A 19,499-nucleotide genomic window follows, 5' to 3' on the forward strand; every position below is an offset into this window, starting at 1 on the left:
CCCTGGGGATTGAACTCAGGTCCCAGGGCTTGGTGGCAAGTTCCTTTATCTGCTGAGTCATCTCACTGGTCCTTGTTTTTGGTTTTGGTTTTGTTTTAATTTCTGAGATAGGGTCTTGCAATGTAGGGGCTTGACTGACTTCAAATTCAAAATAATTCTCCTTCCTCAACCTCCTGAGTTCTGGAATTACAGGCATGTACCAGCACTCCCAGAATGTTTTGGTTTTTAGATGGAATCTCACTATGTTGCCCAGGCTGGTCTTGAACTAAAGATCCTATCTCAACCCCCGACCCCACCAAGTACTGAGATTACAGATACTTGCCCCACACCCATTTGCACTCTTACAAAAAAATATCGGGCCAGGCACAGTGGTACATGCCTTTAGTCCCAGTACTCTGGAGATAGGCAAACATATCTGTGAGTTCAAGGCCAGGCTGGTCTACATAGTTCCAGGCCAGCTGGGGCTACAGGAAGACCCTGTCTCAAAAAAACCAAAAAAAAAAAAAAAAGAAATGTTGTATTGGAGAGCTGGTTCAGCAATAAAGAGTACATACTGCTTTTGCAGAGGACCCAAGTTCAGTTCCCAGCACCTACATTGGGAAATTCACAATTGCCTGTAAATCTAGCTCAAGAGTTCCAGTGCCTCTGGCCTCCACAGGTACCTATACTCACATGCACATTACCCATACACACACACACATATACACATAAGTTAAAAAAAATAATAGGGGCTGGAGAGATGACTCAGTGATTAAGAGCACTGGCTGCTCTTGCAGAGAACCCAGGTTCGGTTCTCAGCACCCACATGGTGTCTTAACAACCATCTATAACTCCAGATCTGATACCCTTTTCGGGCCTCAAGCATTGTACTCAGTGCACTTATATACAGGCAGGCACATTTTTTTACGTGTATGAATGTTTTGCCTGCATGTATGTAAGTGTACCTATGTGTGCAATGATCATGGATAGCAAGAGGACATCAGATCTCCTGGAACTGGAGTTATGGATGATTATTAGCTTCCATGGGGGTGCTGAGAATCAAACCCGGGTCCTCTGCTAGAGCAGCCAGTACCCTTAATCTCTGAGTCATCTCTCCAGCCCCAACAATAAATACTTTTTTAAATGTTTCTGGACCTGATGGCACAGGCCTGGCATTCCAGTAACTCAGGCAGCTGAGGCAGAAGGAGCTCAAGTTCAGGGCCTGTCTAGGCAACTTAGCAAGTTCTTGTCTCAAAATGAAAAAAGGTAAGGGTGTAGCTCAGTTGGTGGAGTATTTGCCTGATGATTTTTCCATGGGCAGGGGCATGAACAAATGACTGTTCACCCCAGATAGGGCACCAAGGACAGGCTAAAGAAATTATTCCACCCAGGTCTGGCTTAGTGAACCAGTGACTTTACTGGTGTTACTTACAGGAGTGTGGGTGAAGGATTACTTACACGGGTGACTCAAAGACAGCTGCACTATCAATAATCCCACCCCAGCATGGATGGTGACCCAGAAAAGCTGCATACCTGGGCCCTTTCGTGACTTATAGGATGCTCAGCCAGTTGGATAGTCTCCTCTTGTAAGGGACTAAATCCCTATAAGCACACAGGGTCATGTCTGAATATTAAAAACGTACATGTCCTGCTACTTCTTGGTCTGAAATAAAGGCCTAGGGGCTCCGTCTGTAGCCAGCAGTTCTTTTTCCAGCTGACTGGTCCAAACCAGTTCAGATAATACTGAGGCCAGACCTGGACAGCTTCCCATTTGAAGTCATACACCTATCAGCCTTCTCTTCAAGTTGACTAATCTGAAATTAGGGAAGGGGAACCACAAAAACCCTTAAAATCCCAGGCCCTCCCCAGGGGGCTTTGAACTTTTCAGTTTTTGAATCATCTTCCCACTTACAGAGAACTGTTCTTTCTGGGTGAGCATGTGTACGGATATGATTCTTTTTTAATTCATATTTTTATTTTATGAGTGTGTTTTGTTTACATGTAAGTGCACCTGTGTCATGCAATGCCTGTGGAGGCCAGAAGAGGGCATCAGATCCCCTGAAACTGGAGTTGGAAAATTTTTCACCCTGTGGTTTTTGGGACCCAAACCCAGGCCCTCTGCAAGAGTAGCCAGTGCTCTTAACTGCTGGGCCATCTTTCCAGGACCTCATGTGAGTCTTTATCTTTTAATAAATCCTGTTCAAATGTTGCACTCTGCTATGTTTGATATTTTTCCTGCCTTTTTATTCTTTAATTGGCGGAGAAAACAAACCTAGTTAAGACACCTAGACCAATCACAGGTCCACAACACTGGCCCAGCAATTGTCACTACTTATATAACCTAGCAGAGGACTACTTACTTTTCTGTTGCTATGATAACACATCTACCATATCCAAGGCAACTTAGAAAAGGAAGAGTTTATTGGGCTTACGGTTCCAGAGGGATAAGAATTCATCATGACAGGGTGGCATGGTGCGAGGTACCTGGAGCAAAAAACTGAGTGCTCACATTTTCAATCACACAGGAAGCAGAGAGCAGACCAGAAATGAGATGAGGCCATACACTCTCAAAGTCCACCCTCAGTGAGGCATTTTCTCCAGCAAGGCCACACCTCCTAAACCTCCACAAACAGCACCACCAACTGGGGACCAAGTGTTCAAATACTTGAGCCTATGGGGGACATTTCTCATTCAAACCAACACGAAGACCTTGTGAATCTTGTATGTTTCAGGAGCTTCTTGAGACTTGCGAGTTTCTTTTGCCTCCTGGGCCTTGTTTTATTTACCTCCTGAGTCTCTTGCTTCCCTCTCACTTCAGGAGGAGATATTTCAGCACTTACCATGCATGAATCCCTGAGTTCAAAGCCCAGAACAGCATAAAACAGGGCATGATAGCATGCACCAGCAGTCCTAGCACTCAGGAGGTAGGGGCAGAAGGATCAGGAGTTCAAGGTCATCCTCTCCTACAGACTTAGTTTGAGGCCAGCCTGAACTACATGAGATCCTGTCCCAGAAACAAATGAATGATGGGATTGGAGAGATGGCTCAGTATTTTAGAGCATCTACAATTCTTGTAGAGGACCCAGGTTCAGTTCTCAGAACCCACATGGCAGTTAACACCATCTGTAACTCCAGTTCCAGGGGATACAACATCCTCTTATGGGTTTCTCCGACATTGCATGCATGTAGAGTACATAAATACATGCAGATGCCTGGCATGGTGGCACTCTGGAGACAGAGACCAGTGGACTTCTGTGATATCAAGGCCAGCCTGGTCTACATAGCAAGTTCCAGGCCAGCTGGAGCTACAGGGACACCCTGTCTCAAAAAAAAAAAAAAAAAAAAAGCAAAACAAACACATGCAGAGAAAACACTCAATACATGTAAAATATTTTTTAAAATTAAATCTTTAAAAATAAATAAGCAAATGAGGGCTGGAGAGATGGCTCAGAGGGAAAGGTACTTTCTGCCAAGCCTCATTCCTATCTTTGATTTCTGGGACCCACATGATGGAAGGAGAGAATCAACTCTGGAAAGTTGTCCTCTGACCCTCCACATGCACATACATGCATTTGCACACAACATAAATGTAAAAAATTTTAATGAATGAATAAACATAATTGATTGATTGATTTAAAAGGCTGGGGATCTAGCTCAGTGGTAAAGAGTATTTGCTTTGTACATATAAAGCCCTAGGTTCAGTCCACAGTAACACACATACACACACACACACACATACACACACACACACACACACACACACACACACGACACCAGCACCTACCTAATCCATATCATGCTCACTGGGTCTCTGGGTTGCATAAAGAGGCCACGCTGAGTGATTGACCTACAGCATCAACGATTGTGTAAGTACGTCTACGATGTTCCCACATCACATTGCCTAATGATGCATATCTGAAAATCTGTCCTGAGTTTAGGGGGACTATATGTAGGCAGAAGTGTACAGATGGGACCAGAAATATACACGTGGAGAGCCTGCTGTGGTGACACACACCAGCAACTCTAGCAAGCAGAAGCTCAAGTAGCAGATCATGAGTTTGAAATTGTCCAAGCTTGGGCAGAGAGAGAGAGAGAGAGAGAGAGAGAGAGAGAGAGAGAGAGAGGAAGAAGATTAGGAGAAGGAGGAGGAATGAAAGGAGGAGCAGGAAGGAGAGGGAAGGAGAGAGGAGGAAAAGAAAGAAAAAAAGAAAGACACAGGGTTTGGACTTATGAGTCAACAATTTTTTTTTAGATACAAGGTCTCAAGTAGCCCAGGCTATCCTTGAACTCACTAAGTAGCTGATCTTCCTACCTCCACCTCCCAAACGCTGGAATCACAGGCATATGTCACCATGCCAGGCTTCAGCAAATTTTTAAGCAAGGGGTGACTTCATCCCACTTGCATGTTCAAAAACCCCTCCAGAGGACAGCCAGGTAGAGCCTGAATTGGAGAGGGACTGGTTGGAGCTGAGGTGCCAGGCACATGGATGGTAACCAACAAAGCAGCATAAATGAGCCATGAACCAGTCAGGAGGTTTCCAAGACAGCCGGGCAAAGGGACATATGCCTGTTTTCCCAGCATTTGGGAGGCTGAGGCAGGAGGAAGCGAGTTGGAGGCCAGGCTGGGCTATATAGTGACTCCCAAACCAAAACAACAACAAAACATTGAGGAGCTGGGTGAGTAAGTAGTTCAGTTGGTACAGTGCTTGCTTAGCATGCATGAGGCCTAGGTTCCATTCCCCAGCACTGCACAAACTAGATGTGGTGGTACACACCTGTAATTCCAGCGCTTGGGTGGCTTGGGTGGAATGATGATGAGTTCAAGGCCAGCGTGAGCTACATAGCAAGACCCTGTCTCAAAAAAGAAAGAGGGAAGGAAGGGACAAAGGAAGGGAGAGGAAGAAGGGGGAAGGGAGGGAGGGAGGAGAGGAAGGAAGGAAGGGAAGGATAAAAGAAAAAGAAAGAAGGAGAGAGAGAAAAAGAAAGAAAGAAAGAAAGAAAGAAAGGAAGGAAGGAAGGAAGGAAGGAAGGAAGGAAGGAAGAAAAAGAGAAAATGAAAGGGAGGGGAATAAAGAGGGGAGAAGAGAAAAGGTTGGGATATAGCTCAGTGGGCAGAGAGCTTGCCTGGGTTTCATCCCCAGCATCACATAAACCTGGCATGGCTGTGCTCTCCTGTAAACCCAGCACTTGGCAAGAGAGGAGGATCAGAAGTTCAAGGACATCCTCAGCTACATAAGGAATTGGAGGCCAGCTTGGGCTACATAGAAAGAGCCTGTCTCAATAGAACAACAAACAATCAAACAAAAAGTGCACCCCCACCTCAAAAAAAAGATGAAGAGCTGAGGACTGGAATGTCAGCAGGGCCACACAGAGGTCTAGCCTGGAGGAAAGGCAGCCCCTTACGTCCGGGGCTGCAAGCTCAGTAAGGAAAGGATGCCATCTCAAGCCCTACTCCTCCCTTCCTCCTGGTTAGCAGAGTAGCCAACACAGGCGACAGCATCAGGAAATGGTTAACCCAGAGGAGGAACAATGAAAGATAACTGACCTGCAGCCCCCTTTGGTTAGGCAATACGACCTCTGGTGGCTGCTGCTGACCTCCTTTGGCACTACACAGCTGGGTGATCACAGCTTCCGATCTGACTCCAGGTGGGGGTTGGGGGCTCAAGGCAGGAGTTGGGGTGGCAGGGTGACTCACTGGGTTCTGCCAGGAATGGGAGGCTCCATACACTTGGGAAGCCTGTCAACCACAGGAATACAATATGAGAGACCCTAGCCACTGGAAAATAACCTAAACAGGCCCAGAGAACAGAAAAACAGTCCTAGCTTTCCAATGTGTTGTTTGGTATGATGCTGTCCCTCAGTGCTTTAGCTCCTTCATCTGTCAGAGGGAGGGAGGGATGATGACCAGCCCAGACAAGATTTTTTGTTTTATTTTGCTTTGTTTTGCTTAAGACACTCTCGTTAGCCCAGGCTGGCCTTGAACTTGCTATGTAGTCAAGGCTAGCCTTGAACCCCTGATCTTTCTACCTCTACCTCCCCAGTGCTAGGGTTACAGATATGTACCACCATACCCAGGCTATATAATTTTCTTTAATAAATGATTTTTTAAAAGAAACCAGGGAGTTTTAACACACTTGGGCATGACCCTCCTAAGTTGGAAACTTATTTAGATATCTGTTTTTCTGTTGCCAATAATTTTTCATAATGTCATAGATTTTATTGTATTTATTTATTTTGTGGAGAATGGGGTGTGTGTACACCATGGCACAAGTATGGAAGTCACAGAACAACTTCCAGGAAGTCCGTTCTTTCCTTTCACCATGTAGGACCTGGGGACTGAGCTCAGCTTTTCAGGTTTTCCAGCAAGTATCTTAGTCCATCGTGCCATCTTGCTGGCCCGATAATGTCAGTTTGTTGTTGTTGTTGTTGCTTTTTTTTGCCCCTTTGTAACCCTGGCTTGCCTGGAACTTTCTATGTAGACCAGACCGGCCTCATATTCACTGGTATCTGCCTGTATTTGCCTCTCAAGTAAAAAAAAAATCAGGTTTTAAAATGTATCATTTTTTTATTAATTCTTCGAAAATTTCACAGATTTATACAATGTGTTTTGATCACATTCAACCCTCAAACTCCTCCCACATGCATTTCCCACCCCCAAAAGTTTTTTTTTTTAAGATTTTATTTATGGACTGGAAAGATGGCTCAGCAGTTAAGAGCACTGTCTTGCCGAAGACCCCGGTTCTGTTTCCAACACCCACATGGTGGCTAACAACCACCTACAGCTCCAGGTCTGGGGGATCCGACATCCACTTCTGGCCTCCACAGGCATTGCATGCACAATTGCACTTACATAGGTGCAAGCAAAACTCTCATGCACATAAAATAAGAATAATAAATTTTTCTGAAATGTATCTATTTTTATTTTATGTGTATGAGTATTTTGCCTGCATATGTGCAAGTGCATGCAATGCCCACAGAGGCCACAAGAAGGCATCTCATGCCCTGGAACTGGAGTTATGGATGGTTGTTAGCTGCCATATGGGTTCTAGGAACCAAACCCAGGTTCTCTGCAAGAGTAGCCAGTGCTCTTAACTGCTGAGCCATCTCTCTAGCCCCTTCCCACCAAAGTTTCTTAATGGAATTTTAGTTGAATCCATCTTCACCAGGTTGAACTAATATCATCAATAGTCAGCTGAGATTGCAGTGTCTGGGAGGAGGTGTAGCTGGGTGGTAGAGCATTTGCCTAGCATCATATAAAGGCCTAGGTTCACTCCCCAACACTGAAAAACAAAGTTGACAGAATCTCAAAGTTACCATATAGGAAGCTCAGCTTCAGCATTGACCTCCCTCTGTGGTGACACCAGGACACTGAATATTTCCAGGGTAAAGCTTAGTGGCCTGGGAACCAGGCTTGGAAGCCTGTTATTTGATCATCCTGGAGCAAATTCTGACTGGAGAAGACTCAAGCTCACAGGCTGGAGACAGGGAATTGGAGCTGAAGTGGCCACTCATACAGCACAACTCCAATGGGATGATGACAGGTGCCTGTGCCTATCCAGGGGCAAATGGGAACTGGATGTAGGGATGGAACAGTAAGAGGTGGTACCAGGAGATGGGTGAGTCTAGTGCCTTTTAGGTTTTTATTGTTATTTGGCTTTGTTTTACTTATTATTTCTCGCTTTCTCTCCTCACTCTTTCTCTCTCTCGCTTGCTCTCTCCCTCTGTCATGCGTGTGTGTGTGTGTGTGTGTGTGTGTGTGTGTGTGTGTGTGTAGGTCAAAGGAAAACTTTAGGTATTGTTCCTCAGGGACCTAATAGAACTCGGTTTCCTCATGTGAGAAAAGAGATGATACCTACTGTACTCCTGCTTCGTGGAGTTAAGGAAGGAGCCGTAGTAGGTCATGTGAGTACCAGTGATTTAATATGATGAACTCATTACCGCCATTGTCATCATCATTATCATCACCATCATTGTCTTCATTATCACCATCATCATCATTGTCATCATCACTGTCATTGTCATCATCATCTTATCATCACCATCATCACCTCCATTGCCATCACCATTATCACTTTCATTGTTATCATCATCGTCTTCATTGTCATCACCATAATCACCATCTCATCATTATCATCACCATCATCATCACCATTACCATCATTGTCACCACCATTGTCACCTTCATTATCATCATTGTCTTCACTGTCATCATCACCATTACCATTGTCATCATCATTATCATCACCACCACCATCACCTTCATTGTTATCACCATCATTGTCTTCATTATCGTCACCATCATCACCATCATCGTCCTCATTGTCATCATGATCATCATTATCATCACCATAATCACCATTTCCATCATCGTTGTCACCATCATCACCTTCATTGTTATCATCATCATTGTCTTCATTGTCATCACCACCATCACCATCATCACCATCATCACCATCATAATCACCATCATTGTCTTCATCAACATTATTATCATCAGTCATTGCTATCGTCATCATTGTTGTCTTCATCATCACCATTGTCCTTGTCATTATCATCATCTTGGTTATCATCATCATCATCATCATCATCATCATCATCCTGAGAAAGTCCTCTCTCCTGGCCTACCCTTGATGAGACCCTGACTCCTGGCAACAGCTTCCTATGTGTCTCCATCTCTCATCAAGGACTCTGGACCTCACTCTGTTCTTATTACAGAAGTGTCTCCCTTCCCAGAAATCTAGATACCTAACATTTTAGCACTCAATCTCATACCAAGCTGACTGGATCTGTTTGTGATACTGAGGACTAAACGTAGAAGGTGGGGCATGCTAGGCAACTACTCTAACACAAAGCTACACACCCACCCCTCACTGGAATTCTAGGCAGGTACTCTACCACTGAGCTATATTCCCAGCCCTTTTATTATTGTTTTTAATTATTATTTTGGGTTTTTTGTTTTGTTTTGTTGTTGTTGTTGTTGTTGTTGCTGTTTTGGTTTGGTGTTTTGTTTTGTTTGACACAGGGTCTCCCTGTAGCCCCAGCTGGCTGGAACTTGCTTTGTAAACCAGGCTGGCCTCAGTCTTACAGAGATTCACCTCCCTCTGCCTGCTGAGTGCTGGGATTAGAGGTGTGTGTCACCATACCTGGCTTTCGATTATTATTTTGAAACAAGATCATAGTAAATGGTCCAGGCTGGCTGTAACCTCAATATGTAGTCCAGGCTGGCCTTAAACTTGTGATCCTCCTGCCTTCTTAGGAAGCTGTGATGACAGGTCTCTCCACTGCACCTAATTTGGCTGTGTCTAAGTTAATGTGCTTTTAACTTTTTCCTCTGCTCCAAGGTCATGTCCTATCGCCTAGTATTTAGGGTAAAATGTCCACTTTTGGCCTCCATGGGAATTTCATACACATGATACACTTAGCAGGCATGCAGGCAAAACACTCATACACACCAAATAAAAATAAATAAAATATTTTTAAAGATATTATTTGTGTTTATGTATAAATATCTATGTGTAGGTATGTGCATGTGAGTCCCAATCCCTGAGGAGGCCAAAGAGGGCATCAGATCCCCTGGAGCTGGAGTTATAGGTGGTTGTCTGCTGCCTGACATGGGTGCTGGGAACCAAACCCAGGTCCTCTGTAAGAGCAGTCAGTGCTCTTAACTGCTGAACCATCTCTCCAGCCCTGTCACTTTATTTTTTTTTTAACTTGAAGTGGTGAAGCATCCAAAAAGAGTTTGAGGAATAGAGTCAGCTACCCTGAATCCAGGGGGGAAAAAAGAACCAGTTACTAAATGATTGGACACCCAAGCCTTAGGCAACAACTCGGGCTAAGATGTTGTAATGGCTAGTATTGATTGCCAACATGACAGGATCTAGAATCACTAAAGAGGCCACCCTCTGGACATATCTGTGAGAGATTACCTAATTTAGATTTACTAAGGTGACAAGATCCACCTAAATATGAGCAACACCATCCCATGAGCTGAGGTCCTGGACTGAATAAAAAGGAGAAAGTGAGCTGAGCACCAGCATTCATCTCTCTGCTTCCTGACTGTGGATACAATGTGAGAAGCTGCCTCACACTCCTGCTGCCATGCCTTCTCACCATGATGGAAAGTGTCCCCCTTGGACTGTAAACTAAAATAAACCTTTCCTCTCTTGCTTCTCATTAGGTATTTGGTTGGATGAGACACTGGGTTGATAAATGTGAATCTCATGGTCAGGTCCCAGCTGTATTTATTAGCACTTTTCCTCTGGCTTAAGGATAAGACTAACAGGAATAAAGACAGCACAGTGGTTAAGTGTGCTTGCTGCTCTTACAGAGGACCCAGGTTTGGTTCCCAGCACCCATATCAGGCAGCTCACAACCACCTGTAACTCCAGTTACAAGAGATCTGACACTTTTCTGGTCTCACTTTTCTGGGCACCTGTATACATATGCATACACACAGAGACACATATATACAGATAATTTGAAATAAAATAAATCCTTAAAAAACTAAGCCAGGTGTGATCCAGGCCAGTAATCCCAGCACTTGGGAAGCTGAGGTAGGAGGATTGTGAGTTCCAACTCTGTCTGAGCTACAAAGTGAGCTCAAGGTCAGCCTGGGGAACTTAGTGAAATCTTGTATTAAAAATAATAATAATGCCAGGTGTGGTGGTGTGTGCCTTTAGTCCCAGCACTCAGGAGGCAGAGGCAGGTGGATCCCTGTGAGTTCAAGGCCAGCCTGGTCTACATAGTGAGTTCCAGGACAGCTGGGGCTACAGGGAGACCCTGTCTCAAATAGACCAAAACTAATACAAAGAGATCATGCAGCAGTTCAGAACACTTGCTGTTCTTCCAGAGGACCTGAGTTTAGTTCCCAGAACCCACATGGTAGCTAACAACGGACCATAACTCCAGTTCCAGGAGATCCAACACCCTCTTCTGGCCTCAGAGGGCATTACATGACATGGGTATACTCACATACGTGCCAGCAAACACTCACATATAAAATGAAAATAATAAAATTTTTTGGTCTTTTTGAGACAGGGTCTCCCTGTAGCCCCAGCTGTCCTGGAACTCACTATGCAGACCAAGCTGGCCTTGAACTCACAGAGATCCGCCTGTTTCTGCCTCTGAGTGCTGGGATTAAAGACGTGTGCCACCACGCCTGACTATAATAAAATATTTTAAAATAATAGTAATAAACAGGGCGTAGTGGCGCACGTCTTTAATCCCAGCACTCAGAAGGCAGAGTACTGACTGCTCTTGCAGAGGACCCAAAATAGTCTTTTTCTTTGTCAGTGCTTTGCTCTTTGTTTTTCAAAATTATCAATTTTTGCCAACTTTAATCTTTAAGAACAATTTCACATATAGGTAAATGTTAAGAAAGGCAAATTTCTTAATTAAACATTTTGCCATCTAATCTCAGTTCCCAGTACCCACATGGTGGCTAAGAACTGTAACTCCAGTTCCAGGTGCTCCAACACCCTCCTTTGGCCTCCACAGGCATTGCGTGCACATGGTGCACTTGCATGTATGCAAGCAAAACAGTCATACACATTAAATATATACATGCATACATACATACATACATACATACATACATACATACATGATTTTTAAAAGGAGCTGGAGAGATGGTTCAGTGGGTAATAGCACTTGCTGTTTTTGCAGAGAACTAAAGTTCAATTCCCAGTACCCATGTCAGGTGGCCCACAACTGTGTGTAGCTCCAGTTCTAGGGAGATCCGACATGTCTGAAGGCACCCGAACTCCTGCGAACATACACACAGACACATAATTAAAAATAATTTTTAAAATATTTTTTATTTTTTACATGTATGAGCATATTGCCTGCGTGTATGTAAGTGCACCTATGTCATGCAATAATGGAAGAGGTCAGAACAGGGCATCAGATTTCCTGGAACTGGAGCTACGGACAGTTGTTAGCCTCCATATGGGTGCTGGGAACCAAACCCTGATCCGCAAGAGCAGCCAGTGCTCTTAACCGCTGAGCCATCTCTCCAGCTCCATTAAAAATATTTTTAAAAGCATCCACCAAAACACCACAGTCTATTAATTCCACCTCCAGCAGCCTATAGAGGAGATTTTACCCTTGTTGATTCAGAGAAGTGGGACGGTGGGATGCCTGGTAAGGAAACCACAATGCAGCCTTACACTGAAACAGCAGGTAGCCTAGTGTTTGTAGTTCCCAATAGCACCTGAAGAGGGCAATGTAGTCTGGGATCTAGATTGGCCACTGCAAATTTTCTTTTGAATCTTCCCCTTTGTTGACAACTCCCACTTTAATTACACACACACACACACACACACACACACACACACACATACACACACAACACACCCTAATAAATTCTCTCCACCACCACCCCTACCCCTGCAATCTACATGTCATTTTTCCTATTGCAGACTGCAAAATTATTTTCTCTTTTGCTTAGGAGCAGAGCTTCAGGCTGGATTTTATATATTTTATTTTGGACGAAAAAGGCTGGCGGCCATATATGGGTTAAAGGCAAGGACTGAGATCCTGCTACAGTGCTTGTTGTCTTTGGCTGTCTGTGTAGGTCTCTCGTGAGCAGGCTTTCCCACATGAAGTGTTACTTTAGGGAAGGAATTCAGGGAAGCACCTGGTATCACCCTTCAGCCCCCCACTGGCAATACCTACCACACCTCTGTCTACTGACCCTTCTGAGAGTTCCAAAGAGACATCACCGCCCCCCAACACACACACACACAGTGACAGCCCTTAGGACATGAAAGACAAGTGGCTGGATTCACAAGGGGTTTCTGTGCTGAGGTAGGAGACTGATGCTAGGAGTGTAGTGTGACCCATGAGGAGGCATAACCAACCATCTATTAGCCGGAGTTGGTAATTGCCACCAACCCCTAAAGGGGGCCCCTACATCCTGGCTCCTGTTTCTTCCGTGGCAGACCGGCTCACTTAGAACTTGTCCTGACAGGTTGGCAGTTGCCCACCTGGGGACAGCCTTGAATGGAGCCTGCTTATTGACCAGCGTGGGCAGGCATTGTGGCCTCAAGCCCAGCGGGGTCAAGAGGTCAGACAGGCCATGCAAGGCAGCACGTAGGGCCCAACCCCCTCCACCTCTGGTTTCCCAGATCTGACGCCTTGCTACCAGGTTGGGGTGGGGGAGGTACAGCCAGAGAAGTTAGGGGGCACCCAGGGAGATAGATAAGCCAGGAGTCAAGTGCTGGTTTTAGCTTTTGCCAGTGGTGTTTTAAAAATACACAAAACTTAGAACCCCTTCCCCTCCCCACGAAAGCCTGGAGTCAGGTGTCATTTTATCTTCATGGCTCCAGCCTCAGCATTTGTCCAGGGGTGCTCATGTTGTCAGGGGAGTCCCCATGAAACCGGGAGTCTTCATGCCTGAACACCTAAGTTCTCTGGTCCATTAGTCCCTTTACCCTTCCTAGGTGCCACAAAGACTGGCTCCAAGCTTGTCCTGGGGGAGGGTCACAGTTCTGCAAGGCACCAAGTGAGTTTAGCTGTCTTTGTCCCTGAGTTATAAGCTGGTCTCCAGGAGCCAAGGACATAGTTCAGTTGGTAGAGTGCTCGCCTAGCAGACACAAAGCACTGGGTTCCATTCCCAGCATACCCATAAACTGGGTATGTAAAGCACATCCGCAATCCCACCACGCAGAAAATGGAAGTAGAAATATCAGGAGCTCAAAGTCATCCTCAGCTACATAGTGAATTTGAGGTCAGACTGGGCTACATGAAACCCTGTCTCTAAAAACAAACAAAAAACCAACCCAAGCTGTTTAGCTGGTTGTGTGAATCTCTTCTGCTCTGGTGGCCTCAGGCCCTGTGACATCTGTAGATTTCAGAATGGAGCGCTGGAAAATTCCTCTGGCTTCCCCGGAGACATCACTGGAGTGTCCACAGAGCAGGCTGATGAGGAGCTAGCAGCCCCCTCGATGGGGATTGGGAGTGATGGAAGATTGGCGTGACACAGGCAGTGACAGTGAGTGAGTTGGTGGATGCACGCACCCAAGTGGACCAGTCCCAGGTCACCTGTCCCCTCTCCTGCAGGCCTCCCCTGTGTATAATTTCAGCTTTCCCCGGAGGAAATTGGAGTAGATTCGGAAGAGTTTACAGAAAGTATCCACTGTGAATCTTCGGAGTGGAATCACTTGGGTGGTGTCTGGAGGCGATATGGCTTCCTTCTGTTGAAAGAGAATAAAAAGGACTGGAGAGATGGCTCAGAGGTTCAAAGCACTGTCTGCTCTTACAAAGGACCCAGATTCAGTTCCCGGCATACACATGGCAGCTAACAACCCCATAACTCCATTTCCAGGAGATCCAACATCCTCTTCAGGCCTCTGTGGGCATTGCGTGCACATGGTACCCTTACATATGTTCAAGCTAAACACTCAGACACATAAAATAAAAATATATTAAGAGAGAATAAGATGTCACTACAGTGCCCAGAACCACAGAAGAAAACATGATCAAGGGCAGAATGGGGCAGATGAAGAGAGGCCTCAGGATATGTCTGTGTGTGGAATGTGCATGCACGTGCACATGTGTGTAGCTGTGGAGGCCAGAGGTCAACATTGGGTGTCTTCAATCATACTCTACACTATTTTAAATTTTTTAATTCTGTGTTTGTTTTTATTTATGTGTATGTACATGCCTGTGTGGGGGTGCCTGCAGAGGCCAGAAGAGAGTGTCAAATCCCCTGGAGCTGGAGTTACAGGCAGTTATGAGCAACCCAATGTGCATGCTAGAAACTGAAACTGAACTTGGGTCTTCTGTAAGAGCAGGCAGTATTCTTAACTCTGAGCCATTCTCCAGTCCTCCAACTTGTTTTTTGAGACAGGGCCTCTCATTGACCTGGAGTTCACTGATTGGGATCCTGAGTGAGCCCCAGGTATCCTCCTGTCTCTGCCTCCCAACTCTTGATTTACAGGAATATGCTGCTGCACATCAAAAAAGTTTTTGAGACAGGGTCTTACTGTATAGTCCTGGCTGACTTGGAACTCACTATGTAGACCAGGCTGGCCTTGAACTCACTGTGTGGACCAGGCTGGCCTTGAACTCACAGAGATCTGCCTGTCTCTGCCTCCCAAGTGCCGAGACTAAAGGCATGCACCCACATGGGTACTGGGGGGTTGAACTTAGGCCCTCATGCTTAACAGCAAGTACTTTGTCCACTGAACCATCAGCAGTATTCTTATTAGTATTACATTTATTTATGTGTGTGTCTGTGCCATAGCACATAGGAAGAGATCTGAAGACAGCTTGCAAGAGTCATTTCTCTCAATCTACCATGTGGGTCTTGGGTATCAAACTCAGGACATCAGGCTTGGCAGCAAGTGCCTTTACCCACTAAGCCATCTTGCTGGCCCAGTCCTCAGTATTCATCAGCAGGGTTCTAACCCCACCCTACAGAAAGCAGTTACAAGTGCTCACACCCACTTCCTACTCACCTGTGCTCCCAGCGCCCGTAGCAAGGAGGTGAGGCTTCGAAGGCCACTGATGGCTTTGTCTACATGTAGTTGTAACATCTCTGATGGCTGGGAGGAATTGGCTAGCACAGCCTGGGCCCGCAGGATGGCTTCAAAGAGCAGAGACAGGCCTTGCCAGACCTCTACAGCCTGTTCTTCTACCTAGAGGATGCAAAGAATTAGCCAGCCCAAGTCATTCCTTCTCAGCCACCCCAGGTACTAAGCAGAAAGAGCGGAAGGTATGAAAGAGATCTGTTGAATGAATAAATGAAGAATGGGCTATCATACCCCCATTCGGCCTTCATCTCTAGCAGCAGCACTCTCCCTTCTACACCATCAAGCTGTCAAAATGAGGCCTGTTCACCTCTAAGGAAGAGGGTAAAAAATGAATGAATGAACTTACCCCCATCGTCTTCCAGGCATAGAAGTTGACTTTGGTGTCTGGGACTGTGAAATTCTCATTGAATCTGGGACCTTCTGCACAGCCCATCTGAAATACACAGCCCTAGGTCAAGGCCTCCAAGAGCTTTGGTCCCCAAAGAGCCACAGGACACTCTGTCTTTGAACCTTATTAGGCACACTTGGGGACCACCAGCTTTATCATTCCCTATTATTGTTACTTTAGACAGGGTCTCATGTAGCCCAGGCTGGCCTCAGACCTGCTATGTAGCTGAGGATGGTCTTAAATTTTTGACTTTCCTGTTTCCACCTTCAAGTGCTGGGATTACAGGTGTGTGCACCACCAAGCCAGGTTTAGGCCCTGCTGGGGATGGAACCTAGAACTTTGTGCATGCTGGGGAAGTGCTCCAGCAACTGAGCAACATCCTCTGCCCATCCTCTGCCCATTCAGTGAGGAGAATTAAAGGGAGCCCAGCTTCCCATCTTGACCCCAATCAGTATCAGAAAGCACCCCAGTTTTGGGGAAGGGGGGTGCTCACCGTGATATTCTCTGCCTCTTTGGCCTCCAGGATGTACCTCTCCAAAACTCGGCTGTCACAGATGAGCCGTGGGGGGGCACCGAGGACTGGGAGGCCCAGAGAAAGCAGTAGAAAGGTCACCAAGAGCGGCAGCGCGAGACAGTCTAAAAGAAAGGCAGGCTGAGCATGAGGCAGGGAGGGGAAGGGGCGGTTGGGTTGGAGGGGCAGGTTCCTCTGCCCCCAGCTAGTCCCTGCTGGCCCCAGCCTTGCGATGGCTCAGGCTGTGTCTGAGTGGCCTTCATTCAATCCTTCGGCGCTGCACACCCCACCCCCAAGCGACCGGCATCCACTTCTCGGGCCAAACTTCCCTCCTGGTGCACCAGAAATTTCCCTCCTCTCAGATCCAGGGAGCCTGGGACTCCTGGACTCAGGTAATTCCTTTAACAGCTCCCTCTCCACTCACAGACCAGCGCCCCATCTTCTTGAACCCCTAAACCTGTCCCCTGCTCTAGATCCACTTTTTTGCCATTCACCGGGGGCTCCCCAAACCCTGCGTGCACGTGGAGGCTGCCCCACCCCCTCTCTCTTCCCTGATCCTGGGCGAGTCGCAGGTCCTAGAACCCAGCCACCTCCCGGGGCCAATAGCTTGAGAGGTAAATCCTTGCTCAAACAAGAGCTCCGGAGGTCACAGGTTCCCCCAGCCTGTGAGTACTCACCAGGCACCCCCATCTCCAGGCCTGGCTGGCGGGGCCCCTCAGCGACCCTGAGCTGGGCCGGTGTCCATGCCGCGAGTCCTCATCCTTGGAAGATCGGTGGGGCCAGGTACCCCCACAAGTGTGGAAGAAGGTGGTCACTGACCAGGGGGTGCGGGCAGAGCCGGGACACGGCGGCCCTGGCCAAGGGTCCGTTTGGGAGGACGGCGGGACACAGCGACTGGCCAGGGTTGGTCTGGGGACACTGGCTCCAGCCGGGGGTCGGGGATGTTATCTGCATGTGTGCGTGCGCGGGTGGGGGTGGGGGTGAGGCTGTGTGTGCGTGAGGGGTCGCCAGGGCTGGGGGCCACCCGGGGTCAGAGCAGAGGGCAGGACGCCTGGGTCGGGGGCTCCCCGGGGTGGAGCAGAGCTCCTTCAGGCGCGCACGGTGGCAGGGGTCTTCCCTGGGGGTGGATTCGGAGAAATCCCAAGTTCTAGGCAGGGAGCTCAGCCCGGTGCACATCTATCTATCTGAGAGATATGCAGAAAGCCTGGGCTGAGGTACCGATAGCCGATAGCTGATCTATGACAAAGGCTAGGCCCCAGGATACCTCCCTTGGGGGACAACATTGTCTTGGGCAGGGACGCAGAGCTGACAGCTAAAAGGCTGCAGCGGGGGGGGGGGGGGGGGGGGGGGGGCTGGAACAGGAGGAAGCTTCACGACCTCCCTCCAATTTGTATCATTTCGGATGTCTAGACGTCAGTATTGTTCATATTGAGAAATTAGATGCAGGGGAATGGAGAGAGGAGTTTGGGGTTCTTCCCCTCCACTCTTCATTTTCTAGTGCCCAGAAAGTAACTTTCAGAAGGGAAAGCCCATGCCACATCATTGAGGACATGTATGCACTTTGGTATTAGGTTGTTTTTGCTTTTGTTTCATCAGTGTTGAGGGTGGAACCCAGGGCCTTGTGCATGCAAGGAAAGCACACTATAACTGAGCCCCACAGCCCCTCAGATTCTAAGTAGGCAAACTATTTCTGAGCCACACCCCCAGCTCCTCACTAGGGGATTCTAGGCAGGTGCTCTACCACTGAACCATGCCCTCAGCCTCTCACTGGGGGATTCTAGGCAGGTGGTCCACTGCTGAGCCATGCCCCCAGCCCCTCACTAGAGGAGTCTTTGCAAATGCTGTACCACTGAGTCAAATTGCCCCCACCGGCAAGTAACCTCAGTGCAACTTCATGCAAGACAAGAACTTAAGCACTTGGCAAGACAAAAAGAGATGTGAACATCTAGCTCCTGCCGTCCCGGAGTGTGTATTCAGCAAGATAAAGTGGGTGCATGCCCGGCAGTGTATCAGGACTCAAGTGTGCAGGTCTGAGGTGCAAAAGCTCAGAAAAGGACAAGCTTGCTCATGCCCAACAAGGGAAGTTAAGACAGTTTGGAAAGCAGAGGTCACTATGAGCTCCATCTTGAGGACTGAGGAGTTTCAATGGGAAATTCTGTGAGGCATGGGGGAAGAGAGTCAGGTGTACTGGAGGGAGGATTGAAGTGGGAGAGCAAGCCCAAGAGCTCTTGGGGAGGAGTCAAATTGTGGAAGGGACTTGAATGCCACCCCAAAGAACTTGAATTTCTGAGTGTGAGAGAGAGAGAGACAGAGAGAGAGAGAGACAGAGAGAGAGAGACTCATTCATTCATTCATTCAGTAAAAGTCCACATGTTGAGTGGTGCACAGCACATAAACACATACACATAAAGAAACTAAAGGGAAAAAAGGGCCAGAAGGACCTGGAGTTTGCAGTTGTCAACAGAACTGTCAGGGCTGACAATGTGAGCTAAGGGAGGTGAAGAAAGAAGGGAGCCATAGGGTTTAGATGGAAAGAAGGTGTGGAAAGATGAAGAGAGGCCAGAGGCAAGGCTGGAAAGCTGTCTGAAGGTAACAGGCCTGTTGCTCCCTAACTGTGGGCCTGCTGGGGGCCTCTCCCTGAACCTGCCATCCAGGCTCAGCACTCAGCCCAGCTCATCATCCTGACCATGGCCCAGCTGTGAGACATGCAGACGTCCACACGTCCACGCACGTCCGCATGTCAGCTCTGTCCCGACCACCAACCCCCTCCCAACAGGCTGTGCTGTCCAGGGGCCCTGACTCCTGCGTCACTACACTGACCTAGCTGTGGAGGGGGGTCCAGGGGCAGATGGGGGCGGGGAGACAGGGCCTGAGTCTTAGAAGGAGGAGCCTTTGGAGCTGTGAACCTGTTCCTTGTATTTCAGTGACTTGTCAGAGAACCCCAGGAGAGAGGCCAGGCCACTAGCCTCTATATGCTAGTGTCAGAAGAACTGGTGGCCTATCACCTTCAGAGAGCATTGAAGTTTCTGGGGACAGTGAGAGAGAAAACATGTCAGTCCATGGTATACCAAATTCTGACACCACA

At 47.4% G+C, this 19,499-nt stretch overlaps 1 protein-coding gene across 1 annotated transcript; it reads right to left on the reverse strand.

Moving 5' to 3' along the window:
• Positions 1 to 13,204: 13,204 nt before the first annotated feature.
• Positions 13,205 to 17,368, reverse strand: Epo (erythropoietin). The gene is made up of 7 exons (XM_029563223.1): positions 17,234 to 17,368; positions 17,092 to 17,175; positions 16,909 to 17,020; positions 16,397 to 16,539; positions 15,862 to 15,948; positions 15,441 to 15,620; positions 13,205 to 14,174 (listed from the first exon to the last, which is right to left on the reverse strand). The coding sequence occupies exons 1-7, from the start codon at positions 17,366 to 17,368 to the stop codon at positions 14,019 to 14,021; spliced, it is 897 nt and encodes a 298-aa protein (XP_029419083.1). The 3' UTR covers positions 13,205 to 14,018.
• Between the last annotated feature and the right edge of the window lie 2,131 nt (positions 17,369 to 19,499).

This window comes from Nannospalax galili, unplaced genomic scaffold (assembly GCF_000622305.1).
Source record: "Nannospalax galili isolate Female #2095 unplaced genomic scaffold, S.galili_v1.0 scaffold675, whole genome shotgun sequence".
Classification (NCBI taxonomy): domain Eukaryota; kingdom Metazoa; phylum Chordata; class Mammalia; order Rodentia; family Spalacidae; genus Nannospalax; species Nannospalax galili.